At 41.7% G+C, this 23,829-nt stretch overlaps 1 protein-coding gene across 6 annotated transcripts in view; it reads right to left on the bottom strand.

The window, feature by feature from the left end:
- Positions 1–23,829, bottom strand: part of LOC106700241 (epidermal growth factor receptor substrate 15-like 1) — a 146,219-nt gene that overhangs the window by 8,985 nt on the left and 113,405 nt on the right. For 3 of the 6 annotated variants that reach the window (XM_023339359.1, XM_023339363.1, XM_023339365.1), the window contains one exon: positions 3,759–9,502. The exons of 2 other annotated variants lie outside the window; for them this stretch is intronic. In XM_023339359.1, the coding sequence (XP_023195127.1) occupies positions 9,233–9,502 (270 nt within the window). In that variant the 3' untranslated portion in view covers positions 3,759–9,232. Of the gene's footprint in view, positions 1–3,758; positions 9,503–23,829 lie in introns of those variants that run through there. One more of the 6 variants, XM_023339362.1, reaches the window with a different exon arrangement.

Here is a 23,829-nt window from a genome sequence, read left to right as displayed (position 1 = left end):
CGCAGAATGTTAGGTGTGGAGCAAAACGTCAAGCGTCTGCATTCAAAGTGCATGTGTCATTTTTGACGAGTAACACATTTGGTATTTAAGAGATGGTGTCATTTCTGAATTGAATTTGAATTTAAACCCCACATGTTTTTTACTCTGTTTTTTACACTGTGCGCTTCTACGAGGTTTTTTGTATTATGCTTGTGGTTTCAGAAAGACTGTCAGTCTGTCACCTTGTCTCATGGTGCTTTCCCGCTGTCTGACCATGACATCTGCCTTTCTCCTCCTGAGCATTGCTAAGACGGCAGGAGGGTAAAAAGCAGAGTCCATTGGTCTTCACCTTGTGGAGTTTTACCTTGTGTGGGTCCCGGCAGGGGTTGCACCAATCCTGCATGCGCTCCTGGTTTCCCACTGTCTGACCGTGCGTTCTCGATCCAGGTCCATATAATTAATGTTTTTGCCTTTTTAACAACCTCTTGCTTTGCACTGCCAAACCATGCTGCTTCCCGCTTGCTCTGCCTTGATGTCAGTCGTTACGTCATCAACAAGCATTACCTCCATTAGCCAGTAGACTGTGGAGTTCTATTTTAAATTTCTATTGTCTCTACCATATACGATTTACTGCGCATTCCTATTGTGTAAAATGAGGAATTTTGGAGATATGTTTTTTAGATGTAATGAATATGACATAATGACAATTAGTCCAAAGGAGCCAACTCTACCCTAAGCTAAGTTGCTGCGGTAATTTTACTTCAACCTTTGTTCAATTTTTTTTTACATTACATAAGTATTATCATGTAGATGTACTTATTTAATCTATTTGAAATAAGTAATGTTAATGAATAACAAATAGTTTTCTACTCCGTAAAGTTGTCACCCTTTATTAAGGTTGATTTTATAAACATTTTTTTGTGTATTTTGTCGTGTCCTTGAGTGTCAAGAAACGTGCCTATCACATTAAATAAAGAAACATTCAGGGGCCAGATTTTCAGCCGTAGCTGTTTAGATGCGTGCTGGAAGCTCTATTGCAAGAACTTAAAAGTTTGTTTAAAAAAAGAACAAAGAGGCACACTGATCACTAAGTACACACCCACACATACACACGCCAGCATACACCCCTGCATCCACATATACACAGCAAGTTCATGCAGGGTCAACAAACAAAAGGGCTGACAGTTGAGTGGTGATACTGCCATGTTAGAAAATTCTACAGTCAGTAATATTAAGAAGCAAGAAGAAAAACATCCCATATAATATCTGAAATGTAAACTTCCCTAAAATACTCTGGTGTGTGCAAAAGCTTGCATGCATTTTTATTTGTAGTATTTGTTGTAGTACTATTTTGGTGATAACTTCTATAAAAAGCAACTTCCTAAACCGTAAAACAAAAATAGCTTGTTTCATCCACAATGCTGTTTGGCTGCCAGCCTGCAGGGTCGTGAGCAATGTATAGGCTGGTGTGGGATTATATTTTGTCTTTTATTACAATATGTTGCAGTTATTGAAGCTTATATTAATTAACTGAGTATGATTTGCCATAATGATATCATGATATCTCAGCTCTGCGGTTCTGGAATATTAGGTTTGCACATTCCTGCGCTAGTCAGCTCGAAGAAACCAGAGAATTTGCTCCTGGAGTTGCAGAATCTCAGAAATAACAACTCCTTTTAGGAAGTATGATTCATAAAACCAAAACTGTTAAAAGTAACCAACCATCATTAGTTACGCAAGCACATGGAACGGTAATATTCCAGAAGCGGGTTGTTTTGCAGCGTAAAGTGTGGCTTAAATGTAACTGCGGGTGATCAGAATATGTACCAGATCTGAGTGAATCTTTGTATGCATTTTTTTCTCTCTGATTTCTGAAAGACATCTTTAGCATTTTATTAAAGTTTCGTTGGTTGACTTTCAAAGACGAGACTGCTGACTCGTCTTTGATCTGTCTCAGCACGAACCTGTGGAAAGATGTGTCTTCATCTTTAACAATTGTTGTATATGTCAGTTAAGTTTGGGCCCCATCCAAGCTACAGTTTGTTAAGGCTGTTATTTTTTAACTATAAGCCAATAATTTTTCACATGCTTTGATTATTTGCGGTGATACAGCTAATACACCTCATTTTACCAACAGGTTTCAAAAGGCTGGACAGCTGTGACATGAAGAGGACAGCAGAAGTCCAAGAGCAAATTTACCTCAAAACAAAAGTAATGTTGAGAGAGGCAATGAAAGAGAGACTTAGGAAGTGTGTGTGAGGCTGTACAACTCTGACACCAAAGAAGACGACTTTGGTGGTTTTAGTGTACAGGAGTTAGATGAGGAGCACAATCAATTATTTTTCCTTTTGCTTTAAGCAGCCATGTTACAGCAATAGTTAGGAAAAAGCATTTACGGTATATATTTGTATACTACCAGTACGTATTTCATTAAAAATATCTTTCTGTATAAATATTATGTTAAGCCATACTTGTTTGTGGCTTATGACATGTAATAGTCTGGAAATTACAGTATTCACTCAAAAAAAATCACTCCATTTGTCAAATCATTGCACATGGAACATTTCTCCAAAGTTCTTATATTCAAAAACATCTTAAGTTCCATGTTAACATAGGACCCCTTCTTTGATATCACAGCATAATTCTTGCATCCATTGAATTTGTGAGTTTGTGGAAAGTTTCTGCTTGAATTTCTTTGCAGGATGTCAGAATACCTTCCCAGAGCTGCTGTTTTGATATAAACTGCATTCCACCCTCAGATCTTCTGCTTGAGGAAACTCCAAAGGTTCTCAATAGGGTTGAGGTCAGAGGTCAGAGGAGGATGGTGACCACACCATGAGTTTCTCCCCTTTTATGCCCATAGCAGCCAATGACACAGTGGTATTCCTTGCAGCATGAGATGGTGCATTATCATGCATGAAGATGATTTTGCTACTGAAGGTACGGCTCTTCTTTTTGAACCATAAAAGAAAGTGATCAGTCAGAAAGTCCATATACTTTGCTAAGGTCATTTTCACAACTTCAGGGACTCTGAAGGGGTCGACCAGCTCTTTCCCCATGATTTCGGCCCAAAAAATGACTCCACCACCTCCTTGGAATTGGTGGTGACCATCCACCACCAATCCACTACTGCGTCCATCTGGACCATCCAGGATTGCACAGCAGTCATTAGTGAACAAGTCTGTTTGAAAATGTATCTTCATGTACGGCTGGGCCCACTGCCACCGCTTCTGCTTGTGAGCTCTGGTTAGTGGTGGCCCAATAGTAGGTTCATGCACTGCAAGCCTCTGGAGGATCCTCCACCTTGAGGTTCCAGAGGCACCAGCAGCTTTAAATAACTTTTTGCTACTTTGTAAGGGCATTTTAACAGCTGCTCTCTTAATCTGATGAATTTGTCTAACAGAAACCTTCCTCATTATGCCTTTAACTGTACAAACCTATCTTTGTTCTGATCAGCCACAAATCTCTTCACAGTACGATAACGCTTCAGTTTTCGTTAAAAATCTAATGTTTTCATATCTTGTCATACGGCACTACACTATCTGATGATTTTCGTCAGCAGAGATCCTCTCTTTCCCATATTGCTTGAAACCTGTGGCCTGCTTAATAATGTGGAACATCCTTCTTAAGTAGACTTCCTTTAATTGAGCTCACCAGACAAACTTATCAACCCAGCTATCTGAAATTAATTATAGTGATTCAAAGAGCCCTGACACACAATACCATCTATAAATTTAAAAGCATGACAAAAAAATTAATCTTTATGAGACTTAAATCCAATTTGCATAATAATTTGGAACACGGTGTGGAAGCGGACCTGACTCTGGAGAGAGCCATCCAGCTTGCACATCATAGTAAACAAGTGAAGCAGCAAAGTGCAGAGCGCGTGGAAACTACAGGCAAGATGAGACAGAAACAGTTTAGCAGCACAAAGAGCTTCTATGAGAAGTCAAAGCAGAAACAAGCGCAGAAATATGGCGAGAACAGAGAATTGTCAGAGATGCAATAGGACGAATGACAGAAAAGAAAACTGTCCAGCCTGAAATAAAAGATGCAGAAAGTGTAACAATGGGAAATTTTGAGGCTGTGTAAAACTAAAATGCTAAAACAAGTTAGCGCTGAAGCTGTTACAGATTCAGATGAGGATTCGTTTTTTATTGGTAAACTGTTCCTGAGAGCAACAGCAAAGTCAAATGTCAATCAGGAGTCGGATTCAGACAGACAATTGGACGTTGAGCTGCTGGTGAATGGCAGCCCTGTGAACTTTCAAATTGACACTGGTGCTGATACCACAGTCATGACAGATGCAACTTTCAATAATCTACAGCAAAACCCAAAACTCCATAAAGCCAGATCAACAGTGTACAGTCCAGGTGGAAAGGTCAGATGTGTGGGCACTTTCCTCACTACCACCACACACAAAGGTCAGAGATACCAGTACTGGATTACAGTTATTAAAGGACTGTAAAGAACAGTTATTAAAGGTTAGCATTGACTGGTCAAACACGTCAATGCTATCAGTGGTGACTATATGTTATCCAGTGACATGTTCAGAGAAATAGGACTACTGAACTGTGTGTCTGTTAAAATTGAGCTGACAGAAGAGGCACTTCCATTCGGTGTCAATACACCAAGCCGAGTCCCTTTTCCCCTCCTTCCAAAAGTGGAGAAACAACTAAAGCGGATGCTAAATCTTGGGATCATTGAGGAGGTTACTGAACCAAAAGATTGGTGTGCCCCAGTGGTGCCTGCTCCAAAAAGCAACAAGGATGAAGTCAGGGTGTGTGTAGATTTAAAACGATTGAACAAGTGTCTGAAGCGTGAACGCTACATGTTACATTTAGATGACATAACACCTAAGCCGGCCGGAGCTACAATTTTCTCCAGTCTGGATGCCTCTGGTGGGTTTTGGCAAATTCCATTGGACCTCAGCTGTCAAAGACTGACCACATTCATTATCCCGATGGGCTGTATTTGCTTCAAACACCTACCATTCGGGATTACATCTGCTCCTGAGATTTTTCAGCAATTGATGAGTAATCTACTTAAGAACCTGAAAGGAACTGTTGTCGTGGTGGATGAACATGAGCTACGAGCTGCTTACCAAGAACATGTTCTTGGTAAGCAGCTCGTAGTCGCCGACACACTCTCCAGACATCTGTTGAAAGACAGTTACGCTCTGGAAACTGAAACACAAGTAAAGGCATATGCCAACACTATGGTGGCTAGCAAACCAATCAAGTCACCAAAGCTTGAGGAAATCCACCAGACTACACGAAATGACGCTGTGCTTCAAAAAGTAATCATGTTTGTCATCTGAGAAGAGTGGCCTCACAATATGGCAGAGAGCTCACTACTTCATGGGTACTATGCAGCCAGAAATCACCTATCATAGTCAGATGGGCTGGTCCTTTATCAAGACCGCATTGTTGTTCCAACAGCACTCTGAGCTGATGTTTTAGACCAACTACATGAAGGTCACCAGGGCCTCACCAAGGGTCATGAGCGAGCTAAGTTGACAGTGTGGTGGCCAAAGATTGGTGCGCAGATGATAAGCAAAGTGAAGTTGTGGTTTTTGCAGAGAGCACAAACAGAGACGTGAACCACTGGTGACAGCTTCCTGCCCAACCATTGGGCAGGAAGCTGTCACCAGCCATTGTCACCAGCCATTGACAAAAAGGTCAATGGCAGAGAATTGTAGTTGACCTTTTTGTGCTTGAGGGTAAGACATATCTCGTTGCTGTTGATTATTTTTCCAGGGACATTAAAATTGCTTCCTTCACCACCACTTCCAGCACTCAGGTGCTCAAACACATATTTGTGAGATGGAGCATCTCACAACTTGTCAACTGGAACTTGTCAGTGACAATTGGAAACAGTTAACATCGACAGAGTTTCATGAGTTCAAGTAGAGGTATGGTTTTACTCACATAACCTCCAGCCCTCATTACCCGCAATCTAATGGAGCTGCAGAAAGGACTGTTCAGAATGCCAAGTACATAATTAAACAGCCTGACCTCTTAGCCTTAGCCCTTATGAGTTACTGCTCCACACCAAAAGCAGCAACAGGTGCCAGTCCATCTCAACTTATGACTGGCCGATATTTAAGTACCACTATTCCTGTCCTGAAAAAAACATTGATGCCAAACCCAGTCAACCCAGACTTAGTCTACTTAAAGAATGCCAAAGCTAAAGATTCTTACAGATTCTTCTACAACCACAGATATTCAGCTTGCCCACTCCCCAAACTTCGCTCTGGTTCGGTGAGAGTGAAACTTGTTTTGGAAAAAGGGTGGACAGCGCCTGCCAAAGTCGTCAGCAAGTCTAAGGAGCTGAGATCCTACCAAATAGAAATGACCAACTGGAGCGTGGCTCAATGCAACAGACGTCATCATCAGGAGGTTCCTGCGACTGATACTTCTGCAGCACAACATATTGTTGACCCTGCAGTGTCACAGCAGGACTGCAGATCCCCAGCTACAGAGGTGACCATTCCATCTGAATCACCATCAAACCAGCCAGTAGTAAGCCCTTCCTCAGGATCCTCCCTCTTGCCATCTATTCCTGTGAGAACAACTTCCAGGGGACGTAAAATAAAACTGCCTCTTAGATTCTGAGATTGCGTTTCAAAAGGGTATAATAATCCCTATCAGGGCTGATATATACAGAGAAACTATTTCGAATACGATGCAGTTCATGTTCATGCTGTAGCTAAATAAAGAAGCACAGCTTTTTGACTGACAATTACCTCTCTTGTCTTCCCTCATACCATGACAGTGGCCTTTACTTGAAAATGCTATGACAGGAAAGTAGGGTAATGAGAGAGAGGAAACACATCCAGCAAAGTTCACCAGGCCGAGAATCGAACCTGTGATGGCCATGTCGAGGACTAAGGCCTCCTTATGTGGGCTGTGCTTAACCCCTGTGCCACCACAGCATCTAATTTGTGAATTTTTAACAGTAAAACCGAGCGACATTGATTCTGAACTTTTTTTTACTTTGTTTTTATTGAAGATCTCCAAAAAAAGTGGTTCATTCTGCTCAAAAATACAATTACATATTACAAAAAGGGGGGCAAGACAAGAAATGTCCTCTTTAGACCTTGATTGTTTCTAGCCTGTTTTTCTTTTGAAGATAAAATCCCAAGATGATATAAAAAAGAAAAACAAATTAAAGCCGCAAGCGGCGTCGGGCGGCCCTTGCAGCTCAGCGCCGCTCCGGATTATTGGTGACCGCAGGGGTTCCAGGACCGCCGTCTGCTCGCCACCGCAGATGTTCTCGCGCAGTTCCTGCGCCCGGTCGCCAGGCGATACACATCGATGCATTTGGCAGCACTCCTCGACGATGCACAAAAAATCTGTTGCAGATCAGCTGATGTAGCGAGGAGATATAGCTGATGGGTTAACCTAGGGGCGCAGTGGAGTCAAATTACAATTCAATGCTATTGGGCGCCTTAGAGGTTCACAAGTCAATCATAAAAAGTTATGTAACCTTTGGAAACCGTATGAGTTTCTCCGTCGATCTCTTTGGTGGAGTGACACTGACCCCTACTGGCAAAATACTGGTGTAGTTATTCATCATGTTTTTGTCAATTTGATACGGTGCGCTCCCTGTCTGATGCAAGTTATTTCTCTGAAAACTTTGCTTCTCCCTCAATCTCTTTGTCATTGGTAGAGTAATACTGACCCCTACTGGCAAATTACAGAAATAGTTGCTGAACAGTGACTGCTGATGAATGACATACTTTATATTATTTTTAGCCAAAATTAATGAATCTTTGTACTCTAACCCACAAAACACAATTAGTAAAAAACAGAAAACATATAACAATGTATATTTACATAATTATTATGTTAACATGGCCTATGTGCAACAGATGCAATGTTCTGTATTTCATGGGTTGCTTTGATGTTGTTTATGCTTTTGGGAGAATGTGTATCTGAACAGCTGGATTGATGCTTTATCTGGTGACTTATGTTGATATTAGCTGTATTGTGTTTTCAGCAGCGCTCCCTGGTGAAGCACGCAACATCTCGTGCAGATCGACTGATATAGTGAGGAGATATAGCTGATGGCCTCCTTTCCCACTCCCCAAACTTTGCTTGGGGAAGTTTGCCCCCTCCACTAGGGGGCACAGTGGAGCCAAATTACATTTCAATGCTGTTGGGCTCTTTAGAGGTGAACAAAGGTTATACATATACATTTTGGCGCAAAACAGATGATCCATGTGTGATTTAGAGACAATCATATGCATATGGCGAGGGACTGCAATTCGCCATTTGGCCACGCCCACACGATTCAGCCAGCAGGGAGCATTGACAGAGTTCATCATCATGTCATCTTATGTCAGTTGTCACAGGATTAAACCCATATGAACCATAGAGTAAAAGTAAGACATACAGTAGAAAAAATAGGTAACTTCCTGGGCAGGGCTAAGGTGATGACATCAACTGACCATGACAATGTGATCAGGACTGGTCTGTAGTGAGACATATGAAGTCTGATGCAGCTGTGACCTTGCATGTGGAAGTTATGTCTTGATGTTTCATGGCGAATAGTCAAAGTTTGACACTTAGCCACATCCACATGCTTTGATGTACAAAAAAAATTCTGTGATAACTTCTCACCTTCAATACCTGAAGACTCTCCTGAGTGATTCTGAAGTCTGTATTTCAATAGCTGTAGGAAGAGTTAGATTAGATGTGACGTGTATAAAAAAGAGGAAATGGTGGCTTTGATCCAAAATGGCCGACTTCCTGTTGCGTTTATGGCTCCAGGAGACTTTTTTGTAGGTCCTGACAAGATACATACGTGTGCCAAGTTTCATAATTCTGGGTTAAACCATGGCTTGGGGCTGTGGAATAAAATAATTATTTACAGTGTGTTTACTTTTATTAGAAGTTTATTTAATATTAATCTTACAATGTTTAATCATTTAATGTCTCACTCAGTCTTACAGAGTCATTGTTTCTCTTTTTAGCCTTCACAGTTTGCCTCAGTATGTTAGAAGCTTAGCAACAGGCGATAAGTAAATAGTTGTCATACCTTGCAGAGGGACAAGACCAGACCGACAGCTCAGTGATTATTATTAGACACAGAATATTCTGTCAGAAACCCATTTTTAACTGAAAGTTGCATTTTTCTCTGTGTGTGTATTAATCTGATTAGCTCCTTGGGAATGTTGGTGGCGACACTCTGTCTGCGGGAGAAGGACAGTATACAGTTTATGTAGAGAGGTGATTCCTTTGTCTAGTTAGATCTCTTCTGAGTTCTCCATCTGTGCAGATGTAAAATAAAGCTGTGTTTTGTTCTTCCTCTTTAACAAGGTTTGGACTTTGTTAATTTTTCTCGCTCCACAATTTGGCGTCACGAACAGGATTCTTCCCGGTTCGTCCTTCCGGTGGACAGCCAGGAGAGGGCTGATCACCAAGACCCTCATCTCCATAGCAGGCCTGTCAGAGAGCGAGGGCTTTTCTGGAACTCCACCGGGTGGATCGATCGAGACAGAATCCGACAACCTGGTCTGGGGGAGAACAAACCAGCAGTGTTTAAGGTAAAAAGGCTGTTTTCAAATATATGTAAGAAATTTAGAGGGTTTTAGGCTTAAAACACCTCAGAGTTAGATTTTCCTGGGCGTAGGAAATCTAAAGTCTAAAGTAAAAGGTTTTTTGAAGGATTTTCCTGGGCGTAGGAAATCCAAAACAGTATTCAGAGTCTAGGCTTAGCTCTGAAGGAATTTTAGTAGGTTATTTTAGGCTTAAAATAACTGAGGATTTTTGTAGATTGTTCTAGGCTTAGACAATCTATAAAAAGGTTTTCCTGATTTAGAAAAATCAGAGGGTAATTAAAAAGGTTTTCCTGATTTAGAAAAATCAGAGGGTATTTATAAAGGTTTTACTGGTTTAGAAAAATCAGAGGGTGATCACAAAGGTTTTACTGGTTTAGAAAAATCAGAGGGTGATCATAAAGGTTTTACTGGTTTAGAAAAATCAGAGGGTGATCACAAAGGTTTTACTGGTTTAGAAAAATCAGAGGGTATTTATAAAGGTTTTACTGGTTTAGAAAAATCAGAGGGTGATCACAAAGGTTTTACTGGTTTAGAAAAATCAGAGGGTAAATAAAAAGGTTTTACTGGTTTAGAAAAATCAGAGGAAAAATAAATTAAATAAAAAAATAAATAAATAAATAAAATAAAAATAAAAAATAAAAAAAGGGAAAATGGGAGGAACTTTTAATAAAGGTCAAAATACTGAAGCATACGTTCCATGTGGCCCAGAAATAGATCATATGGTTAGAATTCATGGTAGAGTTTGTTGTCAACATGTTCCACAGTGGCACACAGAGTTTGGTTTTCCTAAGAATGGCAGCTTAGAGGTAGACCACATCAGAGACTTAGAGCAGAAACTCTTAGCACAACGCGCCAAACTGATGCAACACACAAAGATTTCAAAGACACACCTGCAAGCACTACAACCACACGAAGAAGCATTCAATCTCTGGAAAAGAGAAGCCTTTTGCAGGGATCAAAAACACCAGAGTAAACTACAGATGGTTCAGAAATTTGCACACAAGGGGAATGAAAAATATAAGACTAAAAAAGAACAGGAAAAATCTAATAAAACAAAATGTGTTTCTTCTCACGCATGTACATCACTGGCTGTACCTGGCTTGAGTCCAACGGCACCAACTGACCCTTCAGCAAACCCATCTGTGGCTCCACTCTACCCAGTGCTCCAAGTCCTTGGAACTCCACCACCGTACCATCCAAAGACTGATGGTCCAGGACCGAAGAATCCATTCTGGGACCCCTCGGACGACTCCCTGCCTCTGGCTATCCTCCACCAATCAAAGACTGAGCAGAAACCCCATCCTGTTGACCTTGAGCAACAACAGGACCAGGACAGAGTTCCCTCACGAGGCATGAAAGGCCCGCCTCCACGACCCCCTACAACCTAACATGGTCGTCACCTTCGCTCTAAAGACCAACCCCTGACCCCACCATCATCTGGCATCTCTGGAAACCGGTACAGAGGACAGAAGGTTGAAACCTATCCCATGGTTGAAGTCCCTGGCCTCAAAGGCCCTGACCTTCTCTACAGAGCTTGGGGACCAGATGACCTCATTGCTGTAGCCAAACAGCACCTTCCCCCTATTGAGAAAGGAGGCAGAGCCATCGCTGAAGCCCTAGAGTATCTCAGCAAAACCATGAGACCAACGACCTATGAACTTAAGACTGTTTTGCTCCATGTTTATGGTCCAACTGTGGTCTCCAAACTTGGTCCGGTCTTTTCACAAGATCTCCGTCTAAGAGGAATGGATAACCCTGATGGAACCGACAATCCACTCAATGCTGACTACAACAAGGCTCTACGAAAAATCGGCGAAGCCTTCATAGAGCAGTTTCCAGTCCGCCCCAGCTACAATGTCATCTCAGCCTGCATCCAAGGTCCAATTGAAGGTTCAAATGACTTTTACAGACGCCTGTTTGACATTTTCTCAGCTCACTCTGGTCTAGAAGTCCCCAAAAATGACTGGATGGGAAATGATCCGGCTGGCCCCTTTGAACTGCTTCTCTGTCAAAAGTTCCTGGAAGGACTGAGGCTTGACATCAGAGATGGAATCAAAATGTCCTACATTGGATGGGACATCACACCAAAAATTAAAGAACTTCTGCTTCATGCCCAACACAATGAGAAACTTTGCAACGATCGCCAGAAGAAGAACAAAGACCGCAAAGAAAAGCGCATGGAAGATGCTCAGCTCACCCTGATTCAACACATCACTGCTCAGAACTCCAACCACCGCCCACCTGCAGGTGATCAATATGGAGGTCCCTCACAAGATCCATGTTTCAACTGTGGCCAGATTGGACATTGGGCTTGAGAATGCCCTCAGAAGAAGCGAGACAGAAGCAGAGACAGAGGTTTCCACCACCATCAAGGACGTCCAAACCCACGTGGCGGCTTTGGCCCACGCGGCCGAGGGTTCCTAACTCAGGGTGGTTTCAACAATCAAAGAGGACATTATTCCACCTGACTAGAGCCAGCAGCTAGCCCGGTGCCGTTGGATCAATCCATGGTTCAGCAAACTGCAAGTACCAGCACACACATATATATAATATATCATCAAAATGCATATCAGAAGTTGCCAATGTTGACAGTGCAAGTTAAAGGTGTTGACATACATTTTTTAGTAGATTCTGGGGCCACCCAGTCTCTAATAAAACATGAATGTCTCCCTAGAGCTCCATTATCTGGAAAAACAGTTCATTCCACGGGAGCTTCTGGTCAAGTAACACCTGAACCAGTCACAAAACCATTGAATCTCATTGATCCTTTCACGGGACAGGAACTGACACATCAATTTTTGTTGTCACCTGTCTGCCCAATTAATCTATTGGCTCGAGATTTAATGTTAAAAATGTCTCTGTGTCTAAAATGTACATCAGAGGGCATCCAAGTGGTTAAACAAACTGAAACAACCACATTCTCTAAATTACCAAAACTTCTCTACATTTTTGAATGGTCTATTGCTGATCAACAAACTGAAACCATTCTGAGGTTAGCACGTAACCGTGTGCCTCCAACAGCTGATGTGATGCCTCAACAGTGTTTGCATTGCACGACACTGGCAACCACAGACCCAGCTGATGAGCTCGGCGATGAGTTCATCTGCTCTCCACCCACATCATTGCATGTGACACACATGTGTTGGCAGCACAACACAACGTTCTTACTGGTTTGTCTAAGCCCTGCCCAACAACATTTTTTCCAAGTCCCTGAGTCATTTCCACATATCTCTCTGTCTAAAGATCCAGCTGATAAGTGGAAGTCACTAGGACCTCTGGCTAAATCTGCCCATGAAGCAACTGATTGGATGTTCCATTCTCCTGGAATAAAATACTCCCCCTCTCTACAAATGTACAGAGAACAGTTAATTGCTGATTTGTCTGTCCGCCCCTCAAAGGAAGTGATTGATGACAGCTTATGACTGACACTTGCTCAGCTCTGTAGCCCTCATCCAGCACTCGACACATTACCTGATCATCTTTGGGCTGTTCACTTTTTAATGGGCGTTCCTACACATTCACTAGATTGTGTCAAGGTTATTGTGAATCACCAACCATTTTCCATCAAGCTCTGAATGACAACTTAGCAGCTCTAACATTACATCCGAAATGTGCTCTGTTGCAGTATGTTGACGATCTCCTATTGGCAGCACCTGATGCTGAACTCTGTAAAAATGAGAGTTTGAAATTACTCCATTTTCTTGCTGATAATGGACACATAGTTAGCATAACCAAATTGCAGTTTATGCAACCTTGTGTGACATTCCTGGGACACGTGATTTCAGAACAAGGCAGAACTATTTCTGAAAAACGCATTTCAGCAATAGTTCAGCTGCCCCTCCCACAAACAAAGAAGCAGTTAATGTCCTTTCTAGGACTGTGTGGTTATTGTAGGCATTTTATCCCAAATTACGCTGAGGTTGAGAAACCATTAAGAGACATATGTCATGAAAAAGGGTTATTGATGAGCTCGAAGGTTACATGGACATCTGAAGCATTAACATCATTTGAAGCGCTGAAAAAAACAATTACAAAAAGCACCCACTCTAGGCATTCCTGATCCAACTCGTCCGTTTACACAGACAGTGGATGAGCGGGGTGGCTGTATGAAGTCAGTTTTGCTCCAAAAACATGGTGACCGATTGAAACCAGTCGCCTACTTCTCCTCCAAATTGGATGTTATCGCAGCTGGGCTCCCACACTGTTTGCGCGCAGTGGCGGCCGCGGAAAAAGCTGTTTTGGCATCCAGAGACATTGTGGGTTATTCTGATCTGACCCTACTCGTTCCCCACTCTGTCACACTCATTCTAAATGAGCAGAGGACGGCGCATCTGTCAACTGCCAGATAGCTGCGTTACCACTGTGTTCTTTTAGATATGTCAAACATAACCATTAAACGCTGTACAGTTTTTAATCCAGCTACTCTTTTGCCAGCACCTGTGGAAGGCCAACCACATGACTGTGTTGCTGAATGGGACGTCCTGTGTTTTCCCCGACCTGATCTGAAGCAAGAACCGCTCTCAGATTCAGAACTCACATTGTTTGTTGATGGAAGTGCATCCAGAGATCCGCACTCTGGCGCCATCTTTCACCACTACAAAGACCCCATTTCTTTAGGAGACACGGCAGATGATGCTGCTGCAAAATCTGCAGCCAGAAGGTCTCTACCCAACAACCATTCACTACTAAAAGTAGGAGCACTGACACCTTTGCCTCTTACTTTACAAGATTTTCAATCCCATGCAAATCCCTGCCTCCCTGAAAAAATTTTTCAGACCCTTCTGCGTGACGTCACATGGTGTTGACCATGTGTCGAAGGGAGGAATGTTGAGGGAGATGGACAAATTATGGTTTACAGTAAATTTTTCAAAATCAGCTCACATTTTTTGTGAAAACTGCATTATCTGTGCTCAAAACAACATTGCAAAAGGTCACAAAATGCAAGGAACAGGAGCACACCCCCAGACACATGCACCTTTTCAACATGTAATGATTGATTTTATTGAGCTCACCCCATGTGAAAAGAAAAAATATTGTTTAGTGATGGTTGACATGTTTTCAAAATGGGTTGAAGCGTTCCCAGTTCAAACAGCAGATGCCTCCGCAGTAGCAAAGATCCTCTTAAGGGAGGTAATTTGCCGCTGGGGAGTGCCTAGAAGAATTTCTAGTGATAATGGAAGACATTTTGCAAATCAAATACTTACTGAACTGTCTAAAATGTTGAATCTGGATCTAACAAAACATTGTTCTTACCATCCACAGTCAGGTGGCGCTGTTGAGCGGGAAAATGGCACACTAAAGTTAAAGCTAACTAAAATATGTGAAGAAACAGGTTTGAACTGGGTACAGACTCTTCCAATTGCCCTAATGTATATGCGAATGAGACGTCGTCAGAAAAATAACCTCAGTCCTTTTGAAATTCTCTTTGCAGGTCCTCCAAACATGGGGATGGGACCCCCAGATAGTTCTGGGAAAGATCTAACCACATGTGATGATAACATGATTAATTATTGCATTTCTCTAGCAGATCAGCTAAAAACCATTAGACAACAGGCCCAAGGAGGCCAACCAGCACCAGCTACTAAAGCACTGCATGATATACAACCAGGAGATTTTGTGTTTATTAAAAATTTCAGGAGGAAGACGTGGCGATCCCACCGGTGGCTAGGTCCATTCCAAGTGTTGCTGACCACCCACACCGCTGTGAAGGTTGCTGAAAGGCCTACCTGGGTCCACGCTAGCCACTGCAAGAAGTTCACCGGTCGTCCACCAGAGGGAGACAGCCCAGAGGTTAATCAAGGAACCTCCACTGAAGCAACTCTGAAAAAATAGAGCTGCCAACGACAGCACTCAGTAGAACACCAAGCTTCTATCTGAGAAAGATGTCAGGACGAAGGAGGAACCTGGACCTGGAGAAGGAGGAGCCTAACCTCCTCCCTCGACGTCGTCCCGGGCCATGGAGGGGCTGGAATGAACTAACAAAACACATCCTCCGATGTGTCATCATGATCTGCGTTATCACCGTCCTGATTATACTGGCTATAGTCATCACCAAGTCATCATCAAGTAAGAACACCCCAAACATGCTCCATTCCCCCACCAATGCCAGCAACCTTATGTTTTTATTTTCCAACACCACTATAACACTCACGCCCAACAATGCCATGGCTATGGCTAGACAGAAAAGACAGTCTCCTGTAGATCCAGGACAGACTAAAAGCACTTTTACAAAGGCTGAACTTAATAAAACAGATCTCAAGGCTCCCTGTTTCAATGATTTAGCTCAGGAAGGACCTCATAACAAATATGCAGTCATTAATTATGTTCCAGGAACCTCTAAATCTGTCCGTTTAACAACATGTGTTTACCTTAACTGTGGAAATCACAACCACCACAGGTTACACAGACATCGGCTAGCTTATTTGTGTGTTGACGGCAGATGTGGAAGTTGGGGATGGGTTTTCCAGTATTCAACCGACGATTACACTCCTCTGTGTGGAAGAGGGTGTTTTGATTTAGAGCGTTACATAACCATCACAGAAGCTGACAACGCCGTTCCTCATGGTTTTGTCTTAACTATATCTGGGTTGTGGTATAACTCACTCATTCCTGTCAGGTCCTGCCCCTCTGATCGTCTGCCAAAACGTAGATTAATATTAAACTGGGGGACAGAAGACCCTAGAGGAGGAGGTAAAGCAGGGATTATTATTAATTTCATTAATAAAACAGAACTAGACATTCCTAATGTTTTGACCGACCCAGCATTAGACCCCAACCAAGCTGAAGTCCCCTCAGCTATTGAAATAGAAGGAACTCCAGCCGAAAAACTATTGCAGTTTATTGCAGGTCAAGCAGGAGATAACTTATGGCTCCACTGGTTAGTTAGACAATCACAAGAAGTAATGAATGGAACCTGCATCGCATGTGCCGCAGCTAGGCCAATTCCTACTACCGTTCCAGTGTCCCTTCTGTGGGATATAGATCCTCAAGGAGCTCAATGTTACTTAAATATGTTCAAAAATAAAACTACATTTCATTGTCAACCTCTGCACAACCTGTTTCCAGCTTTATCACGTGTTCCTGAGCCTCCGTTTTTCAAACTGGAACCACATAATTACTCCTGTGTGGCTAGAACTGTCGTAGAAGCTGCATTTTCAGGAGAAAGAAGCAAAACTGCGGTAAATGTAGGTCATCTCCCTGACAGCTGGTGTATCACCACCTTAACCACAGCTTATAAACTGAAAAATCTAGTGATTCCTCGAGCAGACTTATATTGGTTGTGTCAAAGTAAATTGCTCATTGTCCTGCCTCCCAAGTGGTATGGAACTTGTGCCCTAGTCCGCTTAGCCGTCCCTGTTTACCTGTTAGGAGAATTAAACCATAGGTCGGTATCAGCATTTATTAATTTAAGAGCAAAACGTTCAGTAGCCCGATTCACCGATCCAATCAATAATCCCACATATATAGATGCCATAGGAGTTCCACGTGGGGTGCCCTCAGAGCATAAACTAGCTAATGAATTCTGGGACGGATGGTCTTCTCTAGTACCACAAGTGGTCATCAACAAAAATGTCGCCAGAATTAACTATATTAATTATAACGTGATGAGACTTACTAATTTCACTATAGATGCCATCGAAGGATTATCTTCTCAATTAAAAGCAACCTCAACTATGGCTTTACAAAATAGAATGGCTTTAGATATGTTGCTGGCTAAGGAGGGCGGGGTGTGCAGTATGTTTGGAAGTTCCTGTTGTGTCTCAATCCCTGACAACGTGGGATCTGGGGGACGTGTTGAACAAGCCCTGAATGGACTAAAAAGCCTCAGAGATGAAATGCAGGAAAACTCTGGGACTGATGACTGGATTCTGAAATGGTTGGAGAACTTTTTTGGACGTTGGAAGGCTGTGATAATTTCTGTTATAGTTGTCATTCTAGTGATCCTGATTCTTGTCATCTGTGGACCAATCTGCTGTTTCCCATGTTTTCAATGCCTCTGTACTAGGTGTATGATGTCTGTATTTGCCAAACCCAAAGTCCAACAAATGCTCGTCCAGACCTTCGTGTCTTATCACAATCCACCTGTCCCTGACGAGGAAATCCACATGAGCCCCGGAGAAGTCGTCATTGATCCACCAACCCCTGACTTTGGGGTTGAAATTCCATTCATTCTTAAGAGCAACAGCGAAGTCACAGAGTATCATTTTGTGTAAATCATTTTCTTGTTTCATTTTCATTTTCGATTTTTTGTCTTCCTTAGTCAACATTTATTATTATATTTTAGGGAAAAAAAAAAGGAAAACAACTGAACTCAAGAAACAATGCCTGTGATTTTATGAGCCTAAACCATTCCCCAATGAAGGTTAATAACTGATGTTTAATTGTTTCTCTATTCATGTGAAGTTTTATTAGATTTATGCAAGATTTATCACATTTACTCTTTATTCAGATCTTTCATTTTGCTGATTTTATTCATCTTATCTTAAACCAAAAATAATATTGAACTCTACTTATTTTGAAGAGTTTTTGTTGTCTGTTTGATAGGGAAAGCTATTTCTTAATTGGTCAAGTATGACCAAAAGGGAGGAATTGTGGAATAAAATAATTATTTACAGTGTGTTTACTTTTATTAGAAGTTTATTTAATATTAATCTTACAATGTTTAATCATTTAATGTCTCACTCAGTCTTACAGAGTCATTGTTTCTCTTTTTAGCCTTCACAGTTTGCCTCAGTATGTTAGAAGCTTAGCAACAGGCGATAAGTAAATAGTTGTCATACCTTGCAGAGGGACAAGACCAGACCGACAGCTCAGTGATTATTATTAGACACAGAATATTCTGTCAGAAACCCATTTTTAACTGAAAGTTGCATTTTTCTCTGTGTGTGTATTAATCTGATTAGCTCCTTGGGAATGTTGGTGGCGACACTCTGTCTGCGGGAGAAGGACAGTATACAGTTTATGTAGAGAGGTGATTCCTTTGTCTAGTTAGATCTCTTCTGAGTTCTCCATCTGTGCAGATGTAAAATAAAGCTGTGTTTTGTTCTTCCTCTTTAACAAGGTTTGGACTTTGTTAATTTTTCTCGCTCCACAGGGCTGACCCTTTAAAATATTCTAGGGGGCGCTGTAGAGGTATTAGGCCAGGTAGATCGCCCAAAACTAAGACAGCAAAGTCTCTTGGAGGTATGTCCTAAAACCTAGGAACCTAGGGTCATTTTGGGTTTGCTAAAGAGCAAATTTAGGCCATTTTCGACATTTATACACCTCAAACTTTAACAAACTTCTCCCAAGGATTTTGAGCTATCAGCTTCATCTTCATAAACATACAGTTAAGGGATGGGTGAGTAAAAGTTCTCAAAAACTTAACTGTAGTAGGTTTATGGGTTGTGGCCAAGCTGTGAACTTGATGTACACACTATATAGTGTAAGCACTATAATGTTATAACTTTGAAGTACAAAGGTCAAACCCTTCAGAACAGGAAGTCTGTTTTATTTTTAAAGCTCCATCGCTAAACCCCTTGGCCTAATCAAGATGATCCCATCTCAGGAGACGGATAACACGTTGGTGTCACTTACTTTAAAGCACAAAGAGTTTTTTGTGGAAGGTGTGGCTGTGGTAGCGCGGCAAAGTCAGACATCACGCTGTTGCCATTTGTTTGGTTCTAAATTCCACTGATTCCAGATGAGCTGCACCAAAATCACTGATCGATGATTTTGGTGCCAGCAGGAATCCAGTCCAATATTTGGTGGGCGTGGGCTAATTCTTTCACAATGCCCCTGAAATCTTCAACAACAAAAAAAAAGAAAATCAGCCCCAATTCTTTCTTTTGCCAAAAGGAATTCACCTGTTTTGCCACTTGTCTTCATTCTACTCTTTGATAGAGATTTAAACAGGTATCTGGAGACCTACAACAACATGATGCAAAATCCTTTTCACAGGGGGCCTGAGAGCTGGACATAAGTGTGTGATAGAATGGCGAATTCAAATCCCTTGCCATTTGCAGGGCTCTACATCCCACATGCATCATGTGCAGTGAACTAAAAATGTTTATATTGGAATTTGACTCCACAGTGCCCTCTAGTTAAGTCCAACAGATATTTCTTCCAGATATGTCATCTGATTTGCACTATATTTTTAATGTATCATCAAGAAGCACTGCTGCACACACTGGTGTACTAATTTCAAGATGATTGAGTGACTCCTCTTGCTTTTCCGTGTGTTTGACATAAGACTGAAACAGTATCCACTAACCCTTGAACATATGACATGTTCGGAAGCTTACAGGAAATCCTTGCCAATCCTTTTCCATGAAAATAGTACATGATAACTCTTGTGTGGAAGGTCAGATTTTGGCAAAGCTTTGAAATATTGGCACTAGAGTTGTACCTAGAAATAATTTGCCCCAACCCCTAAATTATTTTTCTATCACTTCAATGGGTAGATTCTGAATTATGCACAACAGTCAAGGGAAAACATTAATTTCAATAAACTACTCTACTCTTGATGTCACACTTAAATATGGAATTAAATTCCATTTCCCTAAATCCACTTTTAACATATATTTTGTCTAAATAGAGTTACAAGTTGGTAAATGTGCTAAATCTTGTGTTAGAATAATACATGAGTATTTCATTGATTTTTGTTCCCAACTAATATCATAACTTTATTCAATATCTTGATTTGGTTAGTAATTGAATGTGACAACCTGAGTATTTTGTACATCTTATGTTCTAGAAGCATTAAAATTCAACTTCAAAAATACTTTATTAATCCCAAAGGGAAATTAAATGTTTTTGTAGCTCAATAATTTAGATTCTTCAAAGAGCTATTGCAGATTTTGATTTTGGAAGATTTTTTGCGGCAGTCTGTACCACACTGAATCTGAAGAAGCCTCTGACTGAAGATGCTCTCCCTTGCTAAGACAGTATCATGGAGAGCGTGGTCAGTGTTGTCCATACTTTTCTTGATCCTATGAAGAATCCTTCATTGCATAATAATCTCCAGAAGTTCCACAGTCGTCCCCAGAACAGAACCAACCTTTTTTATCATCTTGTTGAGCCTTTTTAGTTCTGATGGTCCTGCCCCAACAGATGACGAATGAAGAACTCACACTCTCAACAACAGACTTTACAGATCAGCAACATCTTGCTGCAAACTTTGAAGGATCTTAGCTTCCTCAAGAAGTACAGTCTTCTCTGTCTCTTCTTATAGATGCTTCACTCTTGCGTCTCCAGTCCAGTCTGTTGTCCAGATGAACATCCAGGTATTTATATTTCTCAACCAGCTCCAATTCTTCTCCAATGATGGAAATAGGGTTTAATCTAATCCTGTTCCTCCTGAAATCAACAATCATCTCTTTTGTTTTGCTCACATTTAATATGAGATAATTGTTCCCAAACCATGACACAAAGAGTCCACTAGCTCTTTGTTCTCAGCATCTTGCCCATCTCCTGACAAATGTAGAGTAATCAGAGTATGTCTGAAAATGACAGAAGTCAGACTTGTGCTGAAAGTCTTAAATGTACAGCGTGAAAAGGAATGGTGAGAGTACAGTCACCTGTGGTGCTGCTGTGTTACTGACCACCTGGTTAGACACAGTCCTTCAGTCTCACAAACTGGTCTGTTGTTGAGGTAGTCATAGATGTAGGCAATTGTTGAGGCCTCCATCTGTGTCTTCTGGAGTTTCTCACAGAGTAAATCAGACTGAATTGTGTTAAATGCACTAGGGGAATCAAAGAACACGATCCTCACAGTGCTACCTGCTTTGTCGAGATGACAGTTGGTTTATTAAGCAGGTATATGATGGCATCTTCAACTCCATGGCAATAAGCAAACTCCAAGGGGTCTTGATATGTGCTTGTCTGCTTATTCAGGTGGGCCAACAGAAGTCTCTCCAGGACATTCACAATGTGGAATGTCAGGGCAACAGGTCTATAGTTGTTGATGACTGATGGGTGAGTTTCTTCTGTGCTGTACTATAGTCTTTCACAACAGTGGGACCTTCTCTTAGGTCAGCTTAGGTCAGGCTAATATTGAAATATTGCAAAATACTACAGGCCTTCAGGACTCTGAGGCTGACACCATCTGGGCCTGCAGCCTTGTTCTGGTTCTTCTGTCCAGCTGTCTCTTCACCTGACTTCTAGATACAGAAAAGTGGAAGGCAGAGGCTTCTCTCACTGCTCCATAGAGAGTGTGCTCACGTACAGTCTGTGTGTCTGGTACGGCAGCAGCACATCCGCGGACAAGAAGGCACTCCAGAGGGCTGTTAGGGCAGCAGAGAGAACCATAGGCTGCCCCCTCCCCACTATGGAACAGATTTACACTTCCAGGCTCCACAAGAAAGTTTTGGACATTTTAGATGACTCTTCACACCCTGGCCATGGTCTCTTCCAGCTGCTCCCATCAGGCAAGAGATACAGAGCAATAAAAATCAGCACAAATCGCCTAAAAAACAGTTTTTACCCGATGGGAATCATGGCACTAAATTCAAAGGCATAAGAACTTCTGCTCTTGACACCACTTTGTTAAAAATGTAAATTCTGTTGCGACACCTCCAGGCGTTGCAACCATCTTCTGATGTCTATTTATTTCTCATTTTGTACTATTTATTTCTTTATCTTTGTATATTATGTATATACACATAACCTGCATCTTAACTCGAGTCGAGCAAATCTCAATCTCGTAATCTGTTGATGACAATGACAAATAAATCTTATCTTATCTTATCAAAGGGAGCAGCAGCATCTCCTGATTTGGTTGAAGACAAACTTGTGGAAGCAGAAGAGTCCATGACTAAGGTGGAATATAGGACATCTAAGGTTTGACAGGAAAGCAGTGGGTTAGAGGAAAGTGGGATGTCTATGACTGGGGACAGGAAAGGATGATGATGAGCTTGTTCCTGAAGCTATTGAAAGCATCTATCTGATCCTCCTTTTGCTTGAAGCCTGTAATCTTCTTCAACCCTGACCAATATCTCTGATATTATTCCTCTGCAGTTTATTTTCCAGCTTCGTCTTGTGCTTCTCCTTACTGTCTCTAACATTGACTTTGAGCTGCAATTCACACAGGCTCATTAAAATCGGACAATAGAAGATTGGAAAATGTTGTCCGGTCTGAGTCTCAATTTCTGCTTCGACATTTGGATAGTAGGGTCAGAATTTGGTGTCAACAAGATGAAAGCATGGATCCATCCTGCCTTGTATCAATGGTTCAGGCTGGTGGTGGTGGTACAATGGTGTGGGGGATATTTTCCTGGCACACTTTGGGCCCATTAGTACCAATTGAGCATCGTGTCAATGCCATAGCCTACCTGAGTATTGTTGCTGGCCATGTCCATCCCTTTATGACAATCTGGATGGCTACTTCCAGCAGGATAACGCGCCATGTCATAAAGCGTGAATTGTCTCAGACTGGTTTCTTGAACACAACAATGAGTTCACTGAACTCAAATGTCACCAGATCTCAATCCAACAGAGAACCATTGGGATGTGGTGGAATGACAGATTCACATCATGGATGAGCACCCGATAAATCTGGAGCAACTGTGTGATGCTATCATGTCAATATGGACCAGACTCTCTGAGGAATGTTTCCAGTACCTTGTTGAATCTATGCCTCGAAGGATTAAGGCTGTTCTGGAGGCAAAAGGAGGTCCAACTTGGTACTATAGTTTATATGGCAGCTATTGGCTGATATTACAGGTGAAGGTAATTTAATATTGGAAAAGTTGCAAAGATCTGGCCAGTGAGTGTATGTAGTCAGTCACACATTCAGCCATGGCACTGATGTCTGGCAGATGGCTGGCAGAGAGTAGTCTGGCAGAGAGGTTGTTTTGCTTCAAAACAACCCTGGTGAGACTCTTCTGCTTCCTGGGGCCACTTTCTAGTATCCATCTTCCTAAATCTACTATTACATTGCAAATTTTGTTGATGTCAGCTTCTCAGCCACCCCCCTTTTCATCACTTAATACTATGTCAGGGCTCTTCGACAGCATGACAAATACATTTAATATTTTAATTGTTGCCTGTACACCAATCTCTGTACAGGGAGCATAGGAATAGCTTAGTTTCAATTGTTGTTTTGTTTAAAGTGCTTCATTAGAGTCTTTTTATTGTATCCATTGTTAGTTGGCTACAGAGCTACCAAAAGCATTGTAATAAATTAACTGGAGCTGTGCCAGCCAAATTTTCTGATAATCAAAACAGGTGTACATGGGCAACAAAATAGTGTCAGAATAAGCTGCCACAGCTGCTATTAGGCTGCTCTATGCAGCAAAACCTCC

Source organism: Xiphophorus maculatus, chromosome 9 (assembly GCF_002775205.1).
Source record: "Xiphophorus maculatus strain JP 163 A chromosome 9, X_maculatus-5.0-male, whole genome shotgun sequence".
Classification (NCBI taxonomy): Eukaryota; Metazoa; Chordata; class Actinopteri; order Cyprinodontiformes; family Poeciliidae; genus Xiphophorus; species Xiphophorus maculatus.
Note: the sequence above shows the minus strand (reverse complement) of the source record. Positions and strands in the feature narration are given on the sequence as shown.